We start from the raw sequence: 22,167 nt of genomic DNA on the forward strand, positions 1-22,167 counted from the left end.
GTCTTTACAGTGATTGAAATGAGAGGCAGGAGAAGCATAGAGATCAGCTAGACCTTGGTTTAAGTCTTAGTGCTATCACAGGCCATTTACATGATAAAGAGTAATTTTTACCATCCCCCTATACAGGGAATAACAAGCTCCTGAAGTATCATGGATTTCCATAGGTAGAATGAATTGAGGTTTTCAAAATGCTAAGCAAATAGAAGGTGCTCAATAAGTGGAAACTGTCACTGAGCTGTAGGAGAAGACAGGATGCTCAGCTATAGGCTCCGAGCAATGTGGGTGATACCCTGCTCTGATCATCCACGGGTCATCAATATTGCTCTAGAGAAAATAATTTCTGGACAGTGGTTCTAATTAGCCAGTATTCATTCTACATTGCTTCTGGTTTCATGGTTAATGTGAGGACTTTCTTTTGGTCAAAGGCCTTCTTACCAGTGTCCTAGCATGTTCTGTGATACCCCCATGGTGCATCATATTCGGCGCTTTGTCCATGGCCAAGGCTGTGTGCAGATAATCCTGAAGGAGTTGGATTCTCCAGTGCCTGGATATCAACATACAATTCTCACCTATTCCTGGTGCAGAATCTGCAAACAGGTAAATGTGCCCTGTTGCTATAGTATTTCATACAACATCATTTATTTCTTTATTTGTATAGTTCTTTTGGGAGGGGGTGGTCTGTGTTATTTTGGATTTATTCGTCATTGGGCTCTTCTATATTTTACCTTCCAGGGCTGGGTGTTGCATTTAGTGTTTATTTCTTGAAGTTTCCATTTTAGAATTGACCAGTCATTAGGTAACATACAGATACCTTGTTCAGTAAAATTACAGAGATTATATCTCGACAATTTTCAGTTATGTTTATTTATTCAGCAGACATACTTATTTAGCACGGTCTGTGTGCTGGGGACTATGTGAGGGCCGGGGCATGGCTCCTGTGCTTTAGTGGGGGAGACAGACTTGTAGCACAATGATAGCGCTCTAGGATGTTTGTGTCTATTTGAGCCTATATTGACATTCCTATATTAAGAGATAAAGCTGAGACTATGTTTAAATTGAGCTCTTGAGGGCACGCATTGCATGGAGCACTGGGTGTGGTGCATAAACAATGAATTTTGGAACACACACATGAAAATATTAAATTTAAAAATTTGATCTTTTGAGAAAAAGACCATGTGTTTTATTTCTTGTGTGTACTTTTTTTTTTTTTCACTCTGGAGGAAATACTTGGTGACAATATTATGCCTTTAATACTTACTTTTTATCCAAATTGTTTGCAGTGAACGTATGCCAAGTTTAGTAACTTCATTTGCTTATTTTGGAGTGTGCTTTTGGAAGGCAAATATGAGAATTACAGATAAAATAATAGTGTGGCCTATGTCAATGTCAGTGGTTGAGGAATGTAAAATCAAAGTCTGTTCATTCTGCAGTAGCAAGCACACAGCCATGAAATCATTTCTTGTAATTATCTGTCTTTTTATACTTGTTCTTATAGGCCTTTTGTTCCTTTTAGACAGCGAGTAATATTTTGTTGTGGATATATATGAACTTCTGTAGATCGAGTAGTGAATTAAATGAATAACTTAAGTTAGATTTGTATATCTTACATGCCTTGGTGTATGTACTTTATTTTAAAACAAGACTTTTGCCTTTGGGGTAATGTTAGAAAGGAAAAGGCAAACAGTTTTTGTTACACAAAAATGAAAAAAACTTCCATGTGTCAAAAAACTTACAATATGACCAACTAGTAATATACTTAGTATTACATTTCTGTGAGGCATGATAATAGAAAAAGGGTAAAAGGCATAACAAAGCAATTTAACAGAAATGGCCAGTAGATTGTGCAAATAGATTTTGCTCAGGTCGGAGAAGTGTTAAGAAAACCAGTAAGTGTAGTTTTATTTTGTTTTGTTTTTTAAGAAATTACATTTAAGGTTTATAATTCCTGAGATTGGTAAGAAAGTGGGGAAATTGATATTCTCAGATATTGTTGGAGATTGTGTAAATGAATACACCAGTTTTTTTTCCTTTAAGATTTTATTTACTTGAGAGAGAGAGGGAATGCAAGTGGTGGGGGTGGGGAGTTGGGGCAGAGGAAGAGGGCGAAGCATACTCCCAACTGAGCAGGGAGCCTCACATGGGACTCCATCCCAGGATTGAGCTGAGCCGAAGGCAGACACAACCCATTGAGCCACCCAGGCACTTCCCAGTGCCCCAGTTATAGAAGACCATGTGGCAAAAAGTATCAAAGACTGCATAAATGTTCATGCTCTTTGGCCTACCAATTCCTACTTTCCTTAATTTATTCCAAGGAAATAATTGTGGATATTTGTAAGTAATTATACACACACACACACACACAAGAAAGTTCATCAGAGCATCATTAGAATAGAGAAAAACTTGTAATTTTACGTCTTGAATGCACATCAGTAAGGATTGGTTAGATACGTCCATATAATGGGATACTCTATGGCTATTAAAAATCAAGTTGTATGAGAGTATCTTATGTGGGAAAATACTTAGGAGACATTGCTAAGTTAAAATAACACAAGACTATGAGACTAATTATAGGAAGGGCTTTTTATTTACAAATACACTGACTAGGTACCTCCTATGTATTCATTTACATATATGTGGACATATATACATACATATAAATATACATAAGCATACATAGAAAGTAAATGTACTAGCATATTGATGCTGGTGGGGTGGGATCAACAGTGATACCGCTCCCTGAGCCATCCCTAACTCTGGCCACTTACAAACATTTCTTTCTTTTTCCAGTTTTCTTCATTCAGAATATATGAGATTTGTAGTAGAAAAGAAAATAAATTATTTTTTAAAAAAGATTCTCAGTATGTGGTTATATAACAAATGATTTATATGAATTTCAGGTAACACCAGTTGTTGCTCTTTCCAATGAGTCCTGGTCCATGTCATTTGCAAAATACCTTGAACTTAGGTTTTATGGGCACCAGTACACTCGCAGAGCCAATGCTGAGCCATGTGGTCACTCCATCCATCATGATTATCACCAGTATTTCTCCTATAATCAGATGGTGGCATCTTTCAGGTAAGAAGCCAGAGTGACCTTACACACAGTCACATACTCCCTAGAAGGCTTTGTGACATTTCTTCTGTAACTGGATTGAATTACTTTGTGGTGTGTGTTGTTCCCCACCCCTGCCACTGCAGATGTGGAGGGTCGTCCTCTGTGCGAAGAGCTTTCAGTGTTGTCACTTTACTTCATCCTTAATTTAAGCAGTGGGTATGAGTGCTCGCTTCGGCAGCACATATACTAAAATTGGAACGATACAGAGAAGAAAGAGGTATGATGATTACCTCACTTTCGAGCTTGTCGGTCACTGAGAGAGCTAGCAAGTGATGAAGTCCTGATCGGAACTAGTAGCTCTGCTGTTACAGGTGTTAATCTTAACTACTGTTTTCTGTAAGCATTTGTTAAGACATTAACTAGCTTAAAGTTAACTGGATATTCCAGATAGAGCTAAAATCACGAGTTTGCAGAATGGGTACGCTGTGATTTACATGATTTGAGAAAGCCTCAGGCTCTGCCTTCAAAATATATCCAGAATATGAATGCCTCTGACCATCTCCACCACTCCCACTCTCGGCTGGGCCTCTGTTGACTTTCCCTAGAGTATTGCGGTGGGCTCACTCAGTTGTCCTTTGGCTTGCCTCCTGCAGTCTGATCTCAACACAGTAGTCAGGGTGATTCTGTTAAGTGAAAGTCAGCTCAGGCCACTCCTCTGCTGCAAACCCTTCCATGGGTGTCCGTTTCAGTGAGCCCGTTTATGGGCCTGTGAGCTCCTACAAGCTCTGGCTGCTCAGTACCTCTCTATTCTCACCTCCTGTGCCTGTCCCCTCACTTAACACCTGTCCTTTCACTGCAGCCTCCTTTATATCGGGTAGGATTTTGCCTGGGAGCCTTGTACTTGATTTTCCCTCCCTGATCCGCCCCTCTGCTCCCCAGCTATCTGCCTGCTTTTCTGACCGTCCTGTGGGTCTTTGTTTCTATTGCTCCTGCCCTGACTCCTCACGCCTAGCACTCCCTGCTTACTTCCCTTGCTTACTTTAGTTTTCTCTAGAGCGCTTACTGTCTGATATAATTGATATTTGAACTCTGTTTTGTTTATTGCCCGAGTCTCCTTGTTCCTGAATCACCAGGGCAGTAATTCTGGCCCTTGTTTAGTGCTATATCCTCAGCACCTAAAACAACATCTGACATAAAACAGGACTTCAGAAATACTGATACTTAGAGCTTATTTCCTTTTGAAAGCAAGAGCTTTAAACATGAATCTACCGCCTGGATGGGTGATAGATTTGTTAGACGACAGAAACTCACGAGTAGAAAGTATCCTAAGGGACTCAGGAGGATGAAAGGTTCACGAGGAATCCTCAGGAGCTGGGAAGGTGACCTGCTTCTATACGAACTGTAGGAAGGGGTTCCTCACCTGCATAAAGGTTTCTATCCCATTTGTGCTTTAGGCGATACATGATGAGGTCACAGTACAGTGAAGAAACAAACAGGACCCTTCCAGAATTGAGGAGGATATTTATAATGGTTGAATGATGTCTTCAGTATTTTTATAATTGGTTCAAAATGCTGTATTATAGAAACTTTGTCTTGTGCCTCATAGAATTTAGGTTTATCTCTACTCAAGAGATTAAAATATTTTTTACTTTTCTACTGTTGTTTGTATTTTTTTTCTCTCAGTTATTCTCCCATTCGGCTTCTTGAAGTATGTGTTCCACTCCCCAAAATATTCATTAAACGTCAGGCCCCATTAAAAGTGTCCCTTCTTCAGGACCTGAAGGACTTCTTTCAAAAGTAAGTTGTACTTTCTTTGATCATCTGTTTTTGTGTATATAGACATCTGTCTCTAATATACACATATTTTAAAATATCAGGTTTGTTCATTTAGCTTTCTTTGAAAACATAAATATTTTTCTGAATATATGTTATATATGTCCGATGTAAAAAAAAGTGTAGACTGCATAAAAGTATAAAAAAGTCAAACCCTCTTAGACATAACAGCTGTTGAAACTTTGATGTACATCCTCTTAGGTCTTTTTTGTGTAGCAAAATTATGTATGATGCTTAATTCAATAAAATAAAAGGTTTTGTTGTTGTTTTTCTATGTGAGATTAGAAAATTTAATTCCAACTTTTCTAAGGTGTTTAACGTTTATGTTTTTATTAGAGTTTCACAGGTGTATCTTGCTGTTGATGAACGACTTGCATCTTTGAAAACGGATACATTTAGCAAAACAAGAGAAGAAAAAATGGAAGATATCTTTGCACAGAAAGAGGTCATTCATTTCTTTGACAGAAGCTCAAAAGTTAAAAAACTTATCAGAAGTTTCTTTAGAGGTGTGTCTCAGACGGCTGGAATTGTTTCTTTCCTTGTAGATGGAAGAAGGCGAGTTCAAGAACTGGATCGAGAAGATGCAGGCGAGGCTCATGTCTTCTTCAGTGGACACCCCCCAGCAGCTGCAGTCTGTCTTCGAGTCCCTCATCGCCAAGAAGCAAAGTCTCTGCGAAGTGCTGCAAGCTTGGAATAACAGGTATGCTTCACAGTCTGGTGCTTTTCTGAATGTTTTTGCAAAATTTGCTCTGCCATGATGTTTTTAATTTAAAGGCCTTTATTGTGATGCTACATTTAATTCTCAAGTTGTAGAAGTTTTTATTTTTCTGTCAACACCTCCCCTTCATCATTTAAAACATATATGCTAATCTTCAGGTAGTTTGTAAAGATAAAAAACAGATGAGAGTAGCATTCAGTGCTGTTTCAGATACTTAGGAGTGTGTGCGCTTATTGGATATAATATACCTTAATTAATATTCTGTGGAGTGATTATTGGTTTTTAGGCCCGAACTTTCAAATATATTATTATGTGTATCTTAGACCTTTATGTAAATTTTTATTGGGGGAAATATTTCCCTCTGATGCTTATTTAAAAGTTCAATTGAATTATTATAGCATTTATTTATGGAGCATCTGCATTATGCTAGGCAGTGAGTAAGGCCTAGATGGACGTTTTGGTCTTGTGAATCCTACAGTGTATATACTGTTTCCATTTTACAGAATCTCTAAAGACTAAGGCATTTCCCCAAGCTGTATAGTTATTAATTGTCAGAGCTGGATTTTGAGCTCAGATCTCTTCATCTCTAAAGCTCCTGTTTTTTGTTTTTTTTTGTTACATTATGCTGTCTCTTACAATAACTTGTTATTGTTTTATAACTACTGTCCTATCACTCACAGCTCTTGATTAGTTGGTTAGAAATAAGAAAGTTATGTATAATTTTAATAACCATTGCAATTGGAATAGGAGAATCTAATTATTGTGGTTTCACAACTGTAAAGAGAAAATTTGTATACCTTATTCAGGATATTAGAAACAAACTATGTTCTCCCCCCACAACCCTTTTAATTATAGATTGCAGGACCTTTTCCAGCAGGAAAAGGGTAGAAAGCGACCTTCAGTTCCTCCAAGTCCTGGAAGACTGAGACAGGGGGAAGAAAGCAAGGTAAAGAAATGTGTTCTCATTTTTGGTCTTTCATTGATATAAGTATTACAGTTAATTTCACTTAAGACACTTTCAAGTGGTAATTTAATACGTGGTTTTAATAATATTAGATAGAGGCTTTCATTTTGCAGTGATAAGGCTTCAAAGAGACATGGCCTGGATTAATTTTTATCTTGCTTGAAATAAAATTGTTTGTTCATTTCAAACATCTATCAAAAGCCACTGTCTGTAGGCATCACTGGATAGCAGTAGGTGCATCATGGTGGCAGTAGGTGCCATAAAGGAAAAGTTAGGGATGCTCTGAGTACATAATAGAGTCCTAATTTATTTTACTATGTAGTTTTGTGTGTGTGTTTTTTTTTTTAAATCTCTGTGCTTAAGCGGGAAGTTTTTCTTAAGGGACCTAGTATTGGGTTTCTTCTGCACATTGATTTAGTTGGCTTTTCCTAACTGTATTAGTTTTGTCTTATTGTATCAAGAATTACCGCAGACTTTGTGACCTAACACACAAGTTTATCTTTTCCAGGGGGCCAGGGTCTGGCACAGTGTGGCTGAGATCTCGGCTTAGTCTCACATAACTCAAGTCATGATTTCAGCCAGGGCAGTTATCTTACCTGAGGCTCAGGGTCATCTTCCAAGCTCATCCAGGGTGTTGGCAGAATTTAATTCCTAGTGATTAGAGGTCAAAGGTCCCACTTTTGTTGCTGACAGGTGACCAGAGCTCATTCTTAACTCCTAGAGGCTGCCCGCATGCCTGCATGAGCCTCCTTTCATCTTCAAAGCTTACAACAATGCATGCTTGTAATTTCCTAATTCCTGTTCTCTGACCTCTAGACACAGGTTTGAAGGACTTATGTGATTAGGACCTATGTGATTAGGTCACTACCTGGATAATCTCTCCCCATTTTAAGGTTAACCAGTTTGGGACCTTAAATATATCTGCAGAACCGTGTCACAGCAGCAGTATTTAAATTAGTGTTTTAATTGACTAACTGGGAAAGGGGATTGTGTATACCAGGAGGCAGGATTTTGGGGGGCCATCTTAGAATTCTGCCTATTACATGAACCTTGTTTTCTGAAAAATTGTTAATGTCAGTATAGTATAAGGGCTTACTATTCTTTTTTTTTTTTTTTTTAAAGATTTTATTTTTTTATTTTAGGGAGAGAGAGAGAGAGAGAGCACACACATGTAGGGGCCAGGGGCGGAGGGAGAGGGAGAGACAGTCTCATGTAGACTCTGCGCTGAGCACAGACCCCGTTGTGGGGTTTGATCTCATGATCCTGAGAACACAACCCAAGCCGAAACCAAGAGTTGGACGCTTAACCAACCGTGTGACCCAGGCACCCCATAAGGGCTTAATATACTGATACGATGAGGGATTTTGAGAGATTTTTTTTTTTATAAAAATGTATAGTATCTGTAGAGAAGTATTTCCATAAAATTATAAATTCAAGTGCCTTAGATCTTGATGCTTCTTTTTTGTCTCGGAAACAACTGTGTAGGAATCACTTTTCCTTAAAATTTAGGTGAGAGTAAGAGTCAGTTACCTAAGATGATTTGTACACTAGTATTTGCCAAGTAATCTAGGGTTATCAATGGCTAACACCATTAGTGTTAGCTGTAGTGGCTTTTTCATTTGCTCACTGAAGAAACTGCAAAGTTAGTGGTGTAAGACCTTTAATTATAATAGGTAGACACAGAATCGAAAATACAAAGTCATTCAGTAGATGATCATCTTTTTGAAGGTTTGAAAGTTGATGTGAAAATCTGTAGCACTGCCTGTACTTTAATTCAGTAACTAGTGTTTGAGTACTTTCAGGCACTGTTCTAGGTTTAAGACATATCGTTCTGAATAAAGGCCATAGTTACTATCCTTGTGGAACATTTATCTAATGAGGTGGACACTGACAATAAACCAGTGGACAATAAACTTAAAAAACAAATGGGAAAAAGGCTATGAAGAAAAAAAATAAAATAAGGGAAATGGAGAGTCTTGCTAGGGGAGTGGCTGGAGGTCAGTTATTTTATTTAGGGTGACCAGGGAGGTCTCTCTGGTATGGCGAGCAAATCTAAGAATGTTCTAAGAGCCATCTAAGAAATGACTTTGTAATCAAATTGTATACAGGGTTTATAGTGATTTGAAATATATCTTACCGGATATTGGATAATAATGAATATTATCCCATTATCCAGTGGATAATAAAAGATTACTAAGTTTAATGGGTAATCATAAGTAGTTTTTAGATGCTTTAATGCTAGGAAGTGAGCTACTCTTTAGAACACATTTTCCAAGTGTAGTTCAAGGACCCCTGGGGGTTTTTAAAGTTCCTTTTGAGGGCCCTACATGATTTCCCTTTTTCAATTGCATATTTGTGTGGGGCTAGATTTTCTTTATACTCTTCAATCATAATAATATGGCTCAATAGATTAGTATTTGCAAAATACTTAAAGCATTTACAAAAGCGCAAAAGTGTAAAACAATGCCACTTTGACCAGTTTTTTTGGTAAATAGCTATTTTTTAATTTAAAAATGTTATTTATGTTAACTTGTAAGAGCTTATTATTTTTAAATGAATTAATACAAAAAATGAATTAATGCATATTCTAAAACTTTCAGTTTTAATTTCTAATAAGATAAAAATCAAAAGTTATAACCCACAAGAAAGCTGAGTGTCTTAATAATTCTTAAGAAAGTTTTAAAAATGTGATTTTAATGTTTCTGAAGAGTAAAGTATTTACTTCTCTACAGATAAGTGCGATGGATGCAGCTCCAAGAAATATTTCTCCAGGGCTTCAAAATGGAGAAAAAGGTTGGTGCTTGAGTCTGGTGATCACTTGCTATTGGATTTACAGAAATTTCTTAGTCTGTAGGTCATTTCAGTGGCTAATTTGGGGAATTTCTTCTGACGTAGTTGTTCTAGACTTTGTTTCCTACCTGTAGAGTATTGTAGCACTGTCAGTTTAAGATTATTATAAAGTATATTGCAAGAAAATAAATTAGGATATAGAAATACATGATATATAGAGATGGCTGCTGTTAGGGGAAGAGCAAAGAATAAAAGGAAATTGGATTTTTGTTTTGCCTCTTCCAGAGTCAGCAGGTTTGACTGCAAAAACATTAGAAAGTTTAATTTATGTTTTTTATGTTTCTAAAATCTTTCCTAGATCTAAGTTGTCTTTCACAGTATTTCATTGAATAACTTGCCATCTTAGAAAATTTGTAGGAAAATTTCCTTAGACTGCCTTTGTGGAATACTAACTCAACTCATAATTCTTAGCGTTTCTATTATAATTAAGTGAACTTTCCCCCTGAGAGTGAGTATGTGATTTTTTTCCCCAATGGTGTCCTGGTGAAACTGAATGGACTAGTGGTTAGGTAGATATTATGGCCCAGTGGAAAAGGATATTGGGTAGGAATCAGACTTGGGTTGCCAGTCACAGTGTTGTCACTAAGACCTGACTGTGATCAAATCATATAACCTGTTTGGATATTTGTATCTGTTTCTAAAATATGTGCTAAAAGGGCCTAGATAATTTTTAGGAAGCTAAAATTCTTTGGTTTAGGAAGTAGAAATATGAGTTGACATTTAAAAAACATTCCTAGGGGCACCTGGGTGGCTCAGTTGATTGAGCAACTGCCTTCAGCTCAGGTCATGATCCCAGAGTCCTGGGATCGAGTCCCACATCAGGCTCCCAGCTCCATGGGGAGTCTGCTTCTCCCTCTGACCTCCCCTCTCATGCTCTCTCACTCTGTCTCTCTCTCAAATAAATAAAAAATTAAAAAAAAAATATTCCTATTAGGTAGACATGGGATCAGCATTTTTAAATGATTCACTTAAGTTTGTTTTTCTTTAGAGGATCGCTTCCTTACAACCCTGTCCAGTCAGAGCTCGACCAGTTCTACCCATCTCCAGTTGCCTACTCCACCAGAGGTCATGCCTGAACAGCTGGGGGCAGGGCCCCCTGACCTCGACACAGCCAGCAGCTCTGAAGGTGCAGTTGAAGTCACTTTTACTGTACTCGATCCAGAAAAGGAGAGCACCACAAATGCTTTGATACGATGCTTTCTTATTTCTCAGAGTTTGTAAATTTTATGCTTATTAAAAGTGCTATTGGGGCACGTGGAAGGCACATTTGGTTAAGTGGCCGACTCTTGGTTTCGGCTCAGATCATGATCGCAGGGTCCTGGGATCGAGCCCCACATTGGGCTCCATGCTCAGCTGGGAGTCTGCTTGTGGATTCTGTCTCTGCCCTCCCTCTGCTGCTCCTTCCTCTCAGGCACGTGTGCTTCTCTTTTTCTCTATCTTTATCTCTAAAGTTTAAGAAAAAAAAAAGTGCTATTTTAGATAGAGCTTTTTACTATATCACTTCTTAAGCTGCACTAGTTGACATATAAATATCTCAGTAACTGAATGTTACCCTGATTCCTGTTTTCTGGGGGGTATTACTTTCTTGAGTCCCATAAAGCACACTTTCTTGTTATTTCCTTGTAAGAAAATAAGAGAAATTGCAGCCATTTCTCCAAGAACAACTGTTTATTTCACTAGTAGCAAATTTTTGCCTTGCTTCTCTCTTTCCATGCTTTCTGTTTAAGCAGTAACTACTTAAGTACTGTAAACTTTAAAAATAACTTTTAAATTGCAATTAAACTATGATGTAACGACCACAGTGCACATAACTGAGTTGAAGTGATGACAAGAAGAGCTGTGGCTAAGTGCACGCATACTCAGGCAGTACTTACATCATGGCTGCTGCCCCTGCAGTGAGAAGCCATTGATTATAGGATGATGCCAGTTTCAGAGAGGGTCAGACGTAGAACAAGCAGTGTGCTTCTTGGAGTCAGTGCTGTGTATGCTTCTTCACTATTGCTGCTTCTTTCATCCCAAAAGAGTCCTTATTCCTAGATGAGAAATTTTGTACCTTAATTGGTAATTATGGTGTTTATATGTCTGTGTTCCACGAATGACAAGAAATGATGTTGATACTTTATACTTCCTTTTCTTTTTACTCTTTCTGAATATTAACATGTAAGTAGCATATTTTTTATCCTAGATGTGTTTGATGGACATTTGCTGGGATCCACAGACAGCCAAGTGAAGGAAAAATCAACCATGAAAGCCATCTTTGCGAATTTGCTTCCAGGAAATAGCTATAACCCTATTCCATTTCCTTTGTAAGTATTATAAATGTCAGTGACTGTTGTTGAGTGGTTTTATTTTCACTTAATTTTAAAAACCTCTTTGTATAGATTTATTCTCTCCATATTTAGATATACTTACTTAATTGTATATGTACTTTTTAATCGTAAATTATACTTCATCATAGTAAAAGAGATGTCTTTGGTATAATGTAATTTGTACAATTACTATGTAGTAATTAATCATCATTACATAGTAGATGAGCGGATGAAAAAAGCATTATAGGGGCACCTGGGTGGCTCAGTGGATTAAGGCCTTTGCCTTCGGTTCAGGTCATGATCCCAGGGTCCTGGGATCAAGCCCCACATCGGGCTCTCTGCTCAGCAGGGAGCCTGCTTCCTCATCTCTCTCTGCTTACTTGTGCTCTCTGTCTGTCAAATAAGTAAATAAAATCTTAAAAAAAAGGCATTATAATGTTGCTTAATGCTTAAGACTACTGATTCTGAAAATAATTGTTTATACATATATGTGTTTATTTTTATACATATATATATTAAAGATATACCGCTACATCTATTGATCCCATAATCATAGAAACATACTACTGGTTGTATGTGAAGATGACATTATTGACCTAATAACTTAATGGGACGTGGTACTTTTCTGTCAGTGGTGATGTATTACAGTGACCCATACAAGTTTTCATGAGATCTTGTTTGTATGGGGTTTTCTGAGTTGGAAAGAGAACAGGCTGACCGTGAGAGTTTGTTTTTTTCCCCACTGGTTGATCTGTATAGCCAAATGCTGCTCAAGTGTATCCAAAAGGTGGACATTTGTTAATAAGAACCTTTGTTCTTAACTGACTTTTGTATTTATTTCTTCACTCAGTATTTAAATTTACTGAGTGCCAGCTCTGGTGCCCAAGGATGTAGAACAAAATTAATAAGGAAAATCACCGCTCTTGGGAGCTCCCAGTCTCAGGGAGGGGACATGTAGTGATTCATACCACAGTCTGTGAGCATCCCTGTCTTCTCTGCTTCCCACTCCAGTATCATAATTTCTTGAGTGGGTTATTGTCCCACCTGTTATATGGCCTTTGCCCACACCCTCATTTTCTTCTTTAGTCATTAACTCCTTGAATTTTTTCTCAGGAAAACTTCTGACCCTCCTCCTAGCTCCTTGCCCTAACCTAGGTCTCTTTGTTACAAGCTCTCATGTTTCCCTCATGAAACATACCACGAAAGGTGATTGTTTTTATTTGTAGGGTTATTTGTTTCTTTACACCTACGGTACTATAAACTCTACCATGCCTATTTTTTCCCACCTCTGAATTGTTAACATCTTGTCCAAGTTAGGTGCTCAGTATTAGTTTTTCTTAATACTGTGTCTCTGGTACAGTGGGTGCTCAGTACGTAGCTATGACACAGATGAATGAATGCTTCTCTAGGGGCTGGAGGGTGGAAGTCCGGGGATCAAGATTGGGGTTAAAATGGTCACCCCTTTGAGTTCCCATATGATAATAGGAGAACATTTGTGTTACATTATTTCTTGTTGGACTAATGGTACATTTTCCACAATTTCTAGAAAACTCATCTTTCAGGCTTATAGTAGAACAAAATCTTTCACGCTTCTGCTGTTCATTATAAATACTTTTGGAGATGAACATGGCTCAAAGTCTTGGCAGCGTGGAAAGTGTTGTTTGGAATAACTAATCCAGAACCCTCTGACTTGAAGACTAAATCTGACGATTTTTCAGTGGCCTTTAAAAACGTTTTGTTGACGGAGCGCCTGGGTGGCTCAGTGGGTTAAAGCCTCTGCCTTCGGCTCAGGTCATGATCCCAGAGTCCTGGGATCAAGCCCCGCATCAGGCTCTCTGCTCAGCAGGAGCCTGTTTCCTCCTCTCTCTCTCTGCCTCCTCTCTGCCTACCTTGTGATCTCTCTGTCAAATAAATAAAATCTTAAAAAACAAACAACAAAACTTTTTGTTGATACATTTTCCTTGGCTGTTTGGTTCAGGTTCTGCATACCTTTTGGTTTACTTAATTATAGTCTTATAATTGCACCATATTTAGTTAACTTAAAATTGTCTTGAAATTTATTATAATGTATTAGTGGTTTGTATATGTCATTTCCTGCTAATTTTGTTCTTACTGGTTTATTTAAAAAATTTCAACAGTGATCCAGATAAACACTACTTAATGTACGAACATGAACGGGTGCCCATTGCGGTTTGTGAGAAGGAACCCAGCTCCATCATTGCTTTTGCTCTCAGGTATTTTTCATGGGACTTTTTCACCTATGATTAGATCTTTATATTTTATGTATATTTGTTAATGGCCTTATTTTTAGATCTTCTATAGAGAGTAGGGTGGGATGATTAAATATATGCAAGAATATATGTTCTTTGGGCATGTAGCTTGTTGTCTTTGGGTCTGAAAGTGTATTCTGTGCCCAAATAACAATAGGATGATTCTTAAGCAAGCTTCTGACTAAATCGACTAGGCAAGTTACTTATTCATTCTTATACCCTCTAAACATTCTATTATACTGTATATCCATTGTATCCCTTCCTTATTACGCTTACTTATTGATATAATAAAACATATTATCTGAGTATCTTTTGTACTCTTAATTTCCTTCCTGCTTCTCACACATAGCAGGTAAGGTTTTCTTACTAGAGTAATGCGGTTCCTATGTCTTAACCCACTTACATGCCAGCAGTTATCATGTGTCTTAAAAAAACATCCTCTAAAAATATTAGTATCTTATGTCTAAAAAGACAGTGCTTTGTAATTACAACAGTATCTTGGTAGTGGTAGAACTTAGTTTAAGTATAACCTAAGATGTTTAATTAAATTCTTTCTGTTGGAAGGCTTTGAAATGTAAATTTTTCTTTTTATATATTGGTTACAAGGAGGCTGCTTATTCCACAAATATTTGAATATCTACAGTATGTGGTATAGTAGGCATTAGATTTATAGGAATAAACAAGATAGATTTATATGCCTTAGCATTTATGAAGTTTAGAGTCTGTTTGGATTATGAGGAATTTCTTTTCTTTAGGAGAGTCCATGTGATTTTTTTTTTTTTTTTTGCCTTTTGGCCTTTAGGAAGTTAATATTTATTTCTTTATTGCTTAGTCATACTACATTAATAGATAAGAAAGGTAGGAAAGCCAACCAAATACAAAATTTCTTTTGTACTGTGAAAAATTGAGTATTCCTGTAGAAGTCACTTTCTTCTAATGTCTTGAAAAATAATATATGCTTCTTTTGTTCCCTGACATCTGATTTATCTAAATCAGGGCTCTCAGACTTCTAGTCCAAGAGTTGGATTTTTTTCCTAAAGTTCAGTACCTTTTAATAGAAAAGCACTCTCAAGTTCCTTTTCTGCTGTTATATTATAGTAACAGCTGAAGTTGTTTTCTTTAAATTACCTGTTCTATCCCTGAAGATGTTTGATCTAAATGTTAATACATAGGCTTTCACAATCATTGTTTAGGATATTGATGCTGGTTGGTGTGTTGGTTTGTATTTTGCATTATTACCTGTGAAGATGATCTTCTTGAAGCTTCTCCTTGATAACTTTTATTAGTTGACTCAAATATATTTAATTATTGACACATAAAATGATTATATTTCTGTAATGTGGAACTTATTCTAAAGTATCTGATGTATTTTGAGGAGAAACTTAATGTTTAACATTTTCAACCTATTTCTACCCTAAGTTGTAAAGAATACCGAAATGCCTTAGAGGAATTATCCAAAGCGACTCAGCGGAGCAGTGCCGAAGAAGGGCTTCCAACAAACAGGTGATCCGTGATTGAGTAGAATTTACTGCATTTGGCTGTATCGTTTTTTAAACACTCGTGCTTTGATACTTCAGTTTTATTTTATAGCATATTATCAGTGTGAAAGTTGCTAGAATACTGATCGTGGCACTCAAACTTTAGCAAACAATTGACAGAACAAAATTCAAGTATAGCAAAAGGCCTTAAACAGGGCCTTTGGACACAGTTTTCTGATACATGACATAGAAGTGTAGTATATATTGCAGACTTAAACTTTCAGTGTTTTAAATTTTCCTTGTTTTCATTAAAAAAATCGTTACTTGTGAAATTAGTAACCTACTGCTTTACTTCGTTTGTAATTTAAAGTATTTGTGAATTTTCCATAATACTTAAAGATCCCAAATAGTTTAAAAAAAAAAAACCAAACCCCCCACCAGTTCTTTTGGTATATTCAATATTTTAGACATTTAGACAGAAATTGTCATATGCTTATTATTTTGGTTCTTATTGAAGTAGGTTTTACGCCTTCACTAATGTGACAAAATTTGATCTGGATTTATTTATTATCATGGTAACTAGCCTGAGAAATATGAAATTGGTATTTTCTGTAATTGTTCGACTTACAGGTGCTAAGATAGCTCTAATGAACTGGGGGAGATATAAAAGTCTCTGCTTTCATATATTTTCTGTACACTTTTATATTTACAACATTTTGCTTTCATTTTCTTAAGTCCAGTAGACACTTCAAGACTTTTTCTTCTGTGTTAAAAACCTGTGTTTACACAAATTATGAATCAGATTTCAGATACCGTGATTGGGATTAGGTGGGGAGTAGATTAATGTAGGAATCATTTTCTGTCCAAATTGTATGAAGCTAACTTTTCCTTTTGTTTTTTTTTTTTGTTGTTGTTCAGTACTTTAGATAGCAGACCAAAGAGTAGCAGCCCTATTAGATTACCTGAGGTCAGCGGAGGACAGACAAACCGTTCAGCAGAAGCAGAACCACAGCCAAGTAAGACTATACACAGAGGAACACTTATTAGTAGTGTTATTTGTAATTATGGTTTGAAGAAGAAAACATTAAATAAGAAAATGCCAGCTGGCAAGAATTTATTACTTCTGGTCTTTATGATATAAGAAGCATTAAAAATTTTTTGTATGTCCTCCTTTGTAAATATTTTGCTTTTCCTTGATCTTTACGTCATTATTAGATTTGAAACTTCTAGAAATTCATAGGTCTATGCAAAAAGAAGCAGAATCTGCCTTTTTAGAGCTTTCAGTTGAAAGTATACAAGCTGAGAGAGACTTTTTAAGAAAAAGAATTTATTTATTTGGGAGAGAGAGCATGAGCCGGGGAAGGGGTGGAATAAGAGGAAGAAGCAGGCTTCTTGCTGAGCAGGGAGCCTGATGCGGGACTCAATCCCAGGACCCTGTGATCATGACCTGAGCTGAAGGCAGAGGCTTAACTGACTGAGCCACCCACGTGCTCTGAGACTTCTAAAAAAGTTTTCACAGTATTGTTGGCATTGTGAAAAGAATTTTTCACAGGTCCTGCCCTTTAATCCCCACAATAACCTCATAAGAGTTATTTGACATATCCCCATTTTTTAGAAAGAAAAGACTTCAGTAACCTGCTCAAGATTATAGAGGTAGCAGGAGGTTGGTATTTGAACACAGCTCTCTGGCTTTGTCAGGAATGTACTCCCTACAAATCACAGAAAACTCAAGTGACTGGCTGAGGCTCAGTGTATTTTTGTAAAATAGCAATGTCCAGAGGTAGGCAGTTGCTGGCATTGGTTTAGCTAGTCAGCATTGTTATGACAAGAGAGGAGTGATTTCTTTATGATTCTCTTTAAGTTTTCCTAATGATCAGAATGTTCCAGTTCATGTCTCTACTTGGAATTGAAACAAGGGAGGTAACTACAAGCTGCAGCTGTTTCCTTTAATAGGAATAGAGAGGCTTCCCCTTTCCCCTCGTTGACTAGAACTGAGTCTCATGGTCACCCTTCTCTGCAAGGGAAACTGGGATTGTAGTGACTAGCACTGCCCTTGTTGCTTTTATAAATTGTGATTCATTTTCTGGGGCTTTCCACATTGCTGCCCCAAACAGAATTGCAGTTCTTTCATCCAGGAACAAGATGGGCTTGGGTATTAAGGAGGCCATCATGGTGTCTGCCATCCTAACTAAGCTCTTTATGAGTGATATTTTATGTGGATTTTGTAGATGGTAAATGTACAAGATTAGAATCATATATGCTAAGCTCATAGATCATACATAGATGATATAAGTATACTAAACTCAAAACTAAGAATGAGAGTATAGAGTAAGCTTTAGTAATATTTTTGGCCATTTTATACTAATTTCTGAAAAATGCTGAAAACATCTTAGATTTTGCTGTGTTAAAATATAGGAACACAAATGATATAGAGATGTTATTTTTAACTCTGAGTTCTTGTAGATCATAGTATTGCTCTGTATTAGTTTAATTAACTGTTGTAATAATGTAAGAATTTAGTCTTGAATTTTGTTGCTTAAGATATTATGACTGTTGAGGGGCCTGGGTGGATCTCTTGGTTAAGCTTCCAACACTTGGTTTCAGCTCAGGTCATGATCTCACAGGTTGTGGGATCAAGCCCCGCTATGGGCTCTGTGCTCGGTGGGGATTCTGCTTGAGATTTTTTCCCTCTGTCCCTCCCTGCATTGGTGCATGCATGTGTTCTCTCTCTTAAATAAATAAATACATCTTTAAAAGAAAAAAGATTCTGACCGCCATGTAAAGATATTTTGGAAAGATGTTCTGTAGAATTTCTCACGTTTTGATACAGTTATCTGGACATTGCTTTTTCTTTTATATTTCTGATAATAAAAGTGCTTGGCTAATAATCCATTCCCAGACCCCATAAAACATGTGGAATGATAGGCTGTGCAAATGAAAGTATCAGTGTGACTCAAATTTATTACCCTTATATAATGGTTACTACTAACAAAAGAATGAATTGAAAATATTTTCCACCTGCAGTGACCTGTACTTAATATATTACCTTTTATTTTTAGCCAAAAAGGCTTCTGGAATGCTGTCCTTCTTCCGAGGGACAGCAGGGAAAAGCCCGGATCTCTCTTCCCAGAAGAGAGAGACCTTACGTGGAGCAGATAGTGCTTACTACCAGGTTGGGCAGACGGGCAAGGAGGGGATGGAGAGTCAAGGCATTGAGCCTCAAGGTGTGTGAAAGGAGATCAAATGTGATTATTTTACTTGCTTGTGTTTTTATAGCCTTGAATAGATAATTCTTACTGCTGAAACCAAGGTGTTCGCTCTTTTCTCATGCCTCCTAATGGCAGAGTGGAAAAAGCATGGCACTTGTAGAGTCCATGGCTTTAGATATTTTGCTATCACTTAATGTGTTACTGAGGATCAGAAATCCTTGGTTGCCATACCTGTGAAGTGGCAAAAGCAATGTCTTCCATGGTTTACTGAGGACAGAGTGACATTAAACATGTAAAACATCGATCTCACCTTGGAACTCATAGTTACATACTCAAATGTTTTCATTCCACTACCCACTCAGACATTTCCTCTTTCCCAGTCTCTGTAGGGTTGAGGGCATTGATGTCTGCCTTCATTTTGATATTTAAAAATATATCTACCTGATTGTGTTTGAATATGGGCTTAGACCACGTATCAGTAAACTGTGCTGACCTGTTTTGTAAATAAAGTGTATTGGAACACATGCATGCCCATTCATTGACTGATTGGCTGCTTTCGTGTCCTATCGATAAATTGAATAGTTAAATACTTACCATAATAATAAAATAAAATATAATAAAATAGATACTATAATAAATAAATAAATAAAATACTTACCATCTGGCTCTTTACAAAAAGAGTTTGGCAACCCCTGGGTTAGATCATGAATTAGTCTAAAAGTTAGCATAATAAATTTTCATTAGTAATTAAGATATCTGTTTAGTATTCTATAGACATCTGTTGGGCTGTAATCCTTGGAAGACATTGGTGCTTTGAGAAAAATAATTCAGAAACGTGAAACATGGAGGATCACTTCTTCTAGCTATTGAAATAATTCCACGTTCGTGATCATTAGAGTGCATCTAGCAGTAGGCCTGCCGCACAAATCAAGTGTAAAAAATAGCTCTGGAGTAGACACTAGTATATTTTATTTGTCACTTATTCGTCATTTATTTGACACTAGTGTATTTTTGTTTGTCATATACTAATATATAAAATGACAAAGAAGGCATTTCAAGCTATTGGAGAAGCATTATTCCACACACGGGGAAAACAGTCAGAAACTGATAAAGAAGTAATGGAAACTTGATCAAAGAGCTGTGTTGATATATTACTTTGTTTTTTTAATCTGTATTTTTTTCTTTTTATTTAAAACCAGTTAGCATATAGTATATTTTTAGTTTCAGAGGCAGAGTTTAGTGAGAGTATACTGTTATCAGAGGAATCAGATATAAGAAAAATTATTCTTCAACCAGAATTCTCTATTTTTAATCTGGAAATTGCTCTTTCAAAAGGTACTTATATTTTTGTAATAGTTTATCAAGTTTGATTGTACACATAATGCTTGCTTGGGAGTGACTTGACCAGGATAACAAGAGTTGACTTGTTGATTTTTATTGTTATGTCAGGGGAAAAAGACAAAATGAACTGATAACACATTGAAAACTTTGACTTTACTAATGATATTAAACTTTTTAGATGAGGTAGATGGAGGAGATACACAAAAGAAACAACTTATAAATCCTCATGTGGAGCTTCGTAAGTATAAGATAAAATACTGTTAGTTTGGGGACAGGGACTGTAATTGAGAAAACTGTTATTTAAGGCTTCTAGCATTATACTAGATAATATCCGGTTTCTTGGAATGTATATTGTCTGTGTGCTGACATAAGCTTTACTTAATCTAGATTTAGTTTATAAGATAAACATTATTTAATATATAAAGAAATTAAATTAAAATTTAATTTATAAGGTATAATTTGATTTAATTTCTAATGTTTAAATAATTATTGTGTAATCTAAAGCCATAGAGCCTTGCCCAGGTATCTAGAATTGTGTGTGTGTGTTTGGGTGCCAGAAATTTATCATCCAGAATAATAAGTACGGTAAAATTTAAGGTGTAAAGTATACTGATATACTGATATACAGTGACCAGTATAAAATTAGAAATGGGTCTTATTTTATGTTTGATTTTTCTATAAGGTCATTAGATGCTTTTCAGTCTTCCCTGAGAATCATTTTAACAGAACTGTGATAAATAGGGGTGTAAACTTAACATGAGAAGTGGTATCTTGGAGAAAATGAAATGGTCAGATTTGTTGGGCGTGGGAAGTGGGCAAGGCAGAAGAGAGATTTCTGATTCACAAAAGGCCCTCCCCTCTCCTCCTTTTTTTAAACACTTCTGTTCATAGAATTTTCTGATGCAAATGCCAAGTTTTACTGTCGCCTGTACTATGCGGGAGAGTTTCATAAGATGCGCGAAGTGATTCTGGGCAGCAGTGAAGATGATTTCATTCGTTCTCTTTCCCACTCGTCGCCCTGGCAGGCCCGCGGTGGCAAATCAGGAGCTGCCTTCTATGCAACTGAGGGTAAGTCTTTTTAGTCACTCCCTCACGAATTGAGTAGTAGCCATCTTTCCCCCTCAGATAATTTGTGAATCCCTTGAACTGAGGTTGTATATAGTCTGCTGGCAAACGAAGTTTTCTGTTTTTCTGTTGGAGACGATGTAATAACAGTATTTAAAAGAATATACAGGTTATGTGGTGTGCAGTTAGAGACAGACGTTGATCCGATCCTTACTAAACTCTCTCCGGTCCCGACTTCGACAAATGTAAATAGTAATGGAGAACTTCTAGAAGACTCAAAAGGGTTCCTCAGAGCTGATGAGACAAGATAAAAATACAAATACTTAACCTGAAAATAGGAGGGCCAAGTTCTTCACCTGTAAAGTTTACAGAAGATGATGACCATTTGTACTTCACATTCTTTTCTCCATACCCTGAAAACAAAATTATCTGAGAAAATGCAGCAACAAATATCAAGCAAAATGTTGCTTGATAAGAGCTTTCATAACTGTGACTTACTGCATTGTTAAAGAGTCTACAAAATTTTACTTAATAGTTTTAAAAAGTAGACTATCTAGTTATGAATTCAGGTCTGGTACTGTCAAAGATAGAGGCGTCTTGACTGTATAATCCTCAGGAACTCTTTGAGCCCTCCATTACTTGGAACTATGTTCTGATGAAAATTTTCTCTGTGATGTCAGAAAATCTCCCTTAAAGCTATGAAGCAAACACATCATTTGGGATGGACGTCATTGGGATGGGACATCATTTGGGATATTTGGAATGATGTAGTATAGGTTACCTCAGGAAATATTGTGACTGAATAAACACCTACGACACTTCTGCCTTTTAGATGATAGATTCATTTTGAAGCAGATGCCTCGTCTGGAAGTCCAGTCTTTCCTCGACTTTGCACCGCACTACTTTAATTATATTACAAATGCCGTTCAACAAAAGGTAGAAATCCCAAACCTTGGTCCGTAATTAGAATTTTCTGGACTTTTTCATATCCTGAGAGTCCTCGTGGCAGTTTTTTCCATGCTAAGATAGGAACCGGATGTGTCCGGATCTGTTTTGATATTGAGGTGTGAGAGAT

General features: G+C 36.8%; 1 protein-coding gene across 7 annotated transcripts in view; it reads left to right on the forward strand.

Moving 5' to 3' along the window:
• PIKFYVE (phosphoinositide kinase, FYVE-type zinc finger containing) overlaps positions 1 to 22,167 on the forward strand; it is a 79,664-nt gene that overhangs the window by 50,675 nt on the left and 6,822 nt on the right. For all 7 annotated transcript variants that reach the window (XM_046018679.1, XM_046018677.1, XM_046018678.1 and 4 more), the window contains 16 exons: positions 426 to 597; positions 2,898 to 3,076; positions 4,739 to 4,852; positions 5,225 to 5,333; positions 5,434 to 5,588; positions 6,462 to 6,552; positions 9,303 to 9,363; positions 10,409 to 10,546; positions 11,606 to 11,726; positions 13,868 to 13,963; positions 15,419 to 15,502; positions 16,396 to 16,493; positions 18,537 to 18,701; positions 20,206 to 20,265; positions 20,919 to 21,095; positions 21,925 to 22,028. In XM_046018679.1, coding sequence (XP_045874635.1) covers positions 426 to 597; positions 2,898 to 3,076; positions 4,739 to 4,852; positions 5,225 to 5,333; positions 5,434 to 5,588; positions 6,462 to 6,552; positions 9,303 to 9,363; positions 10,409 to 10,546; positions 11,606 to 11,726; positions 13,868 to 13,963; positions 15,419 to 15,502; positions 16,396 to 16,493; positions 18,537 to 18,701; positions 20,206 to 20,265; positions 20,919 to 21,095; positions 21,925 to 22,028 — 1,924 coding nt within the window. The remainder of the gene's footprint in view (positions 1 to 425; positions 598 to 2,897; positions 3,077 to 4,738; positions 4,853 to 5,224; positions 5,334 to 5,433; positions 5,589 to 6,461; positions 6,553 to 9,302; positions 9,364 to 10,408; positions 10,547 to 11,605; positions 11,727 to 13,867; positions 13,964 to 15,418; positions 15,503 to 16,395; positions 16,494 to 18,536; positions 18,702 to 20,205; positions 20,266 to 20,918; positions 21,096 to 21,924; positions 22,029 to 22,167) is intronic.

Source organism: Meles meles, chromosome 9 (assembly GCF_922984935.1).
Source record: "Meles meles chromosome 9, mMelMel3.1 paternal haplotype, whole genome shotgun sequence".
Classification (NCBI taxonomy): Eukaryota; Metazoa; Chordata; class Mammalia; order Carnivora; family Mustelidae; genus Meles; species Meles meles.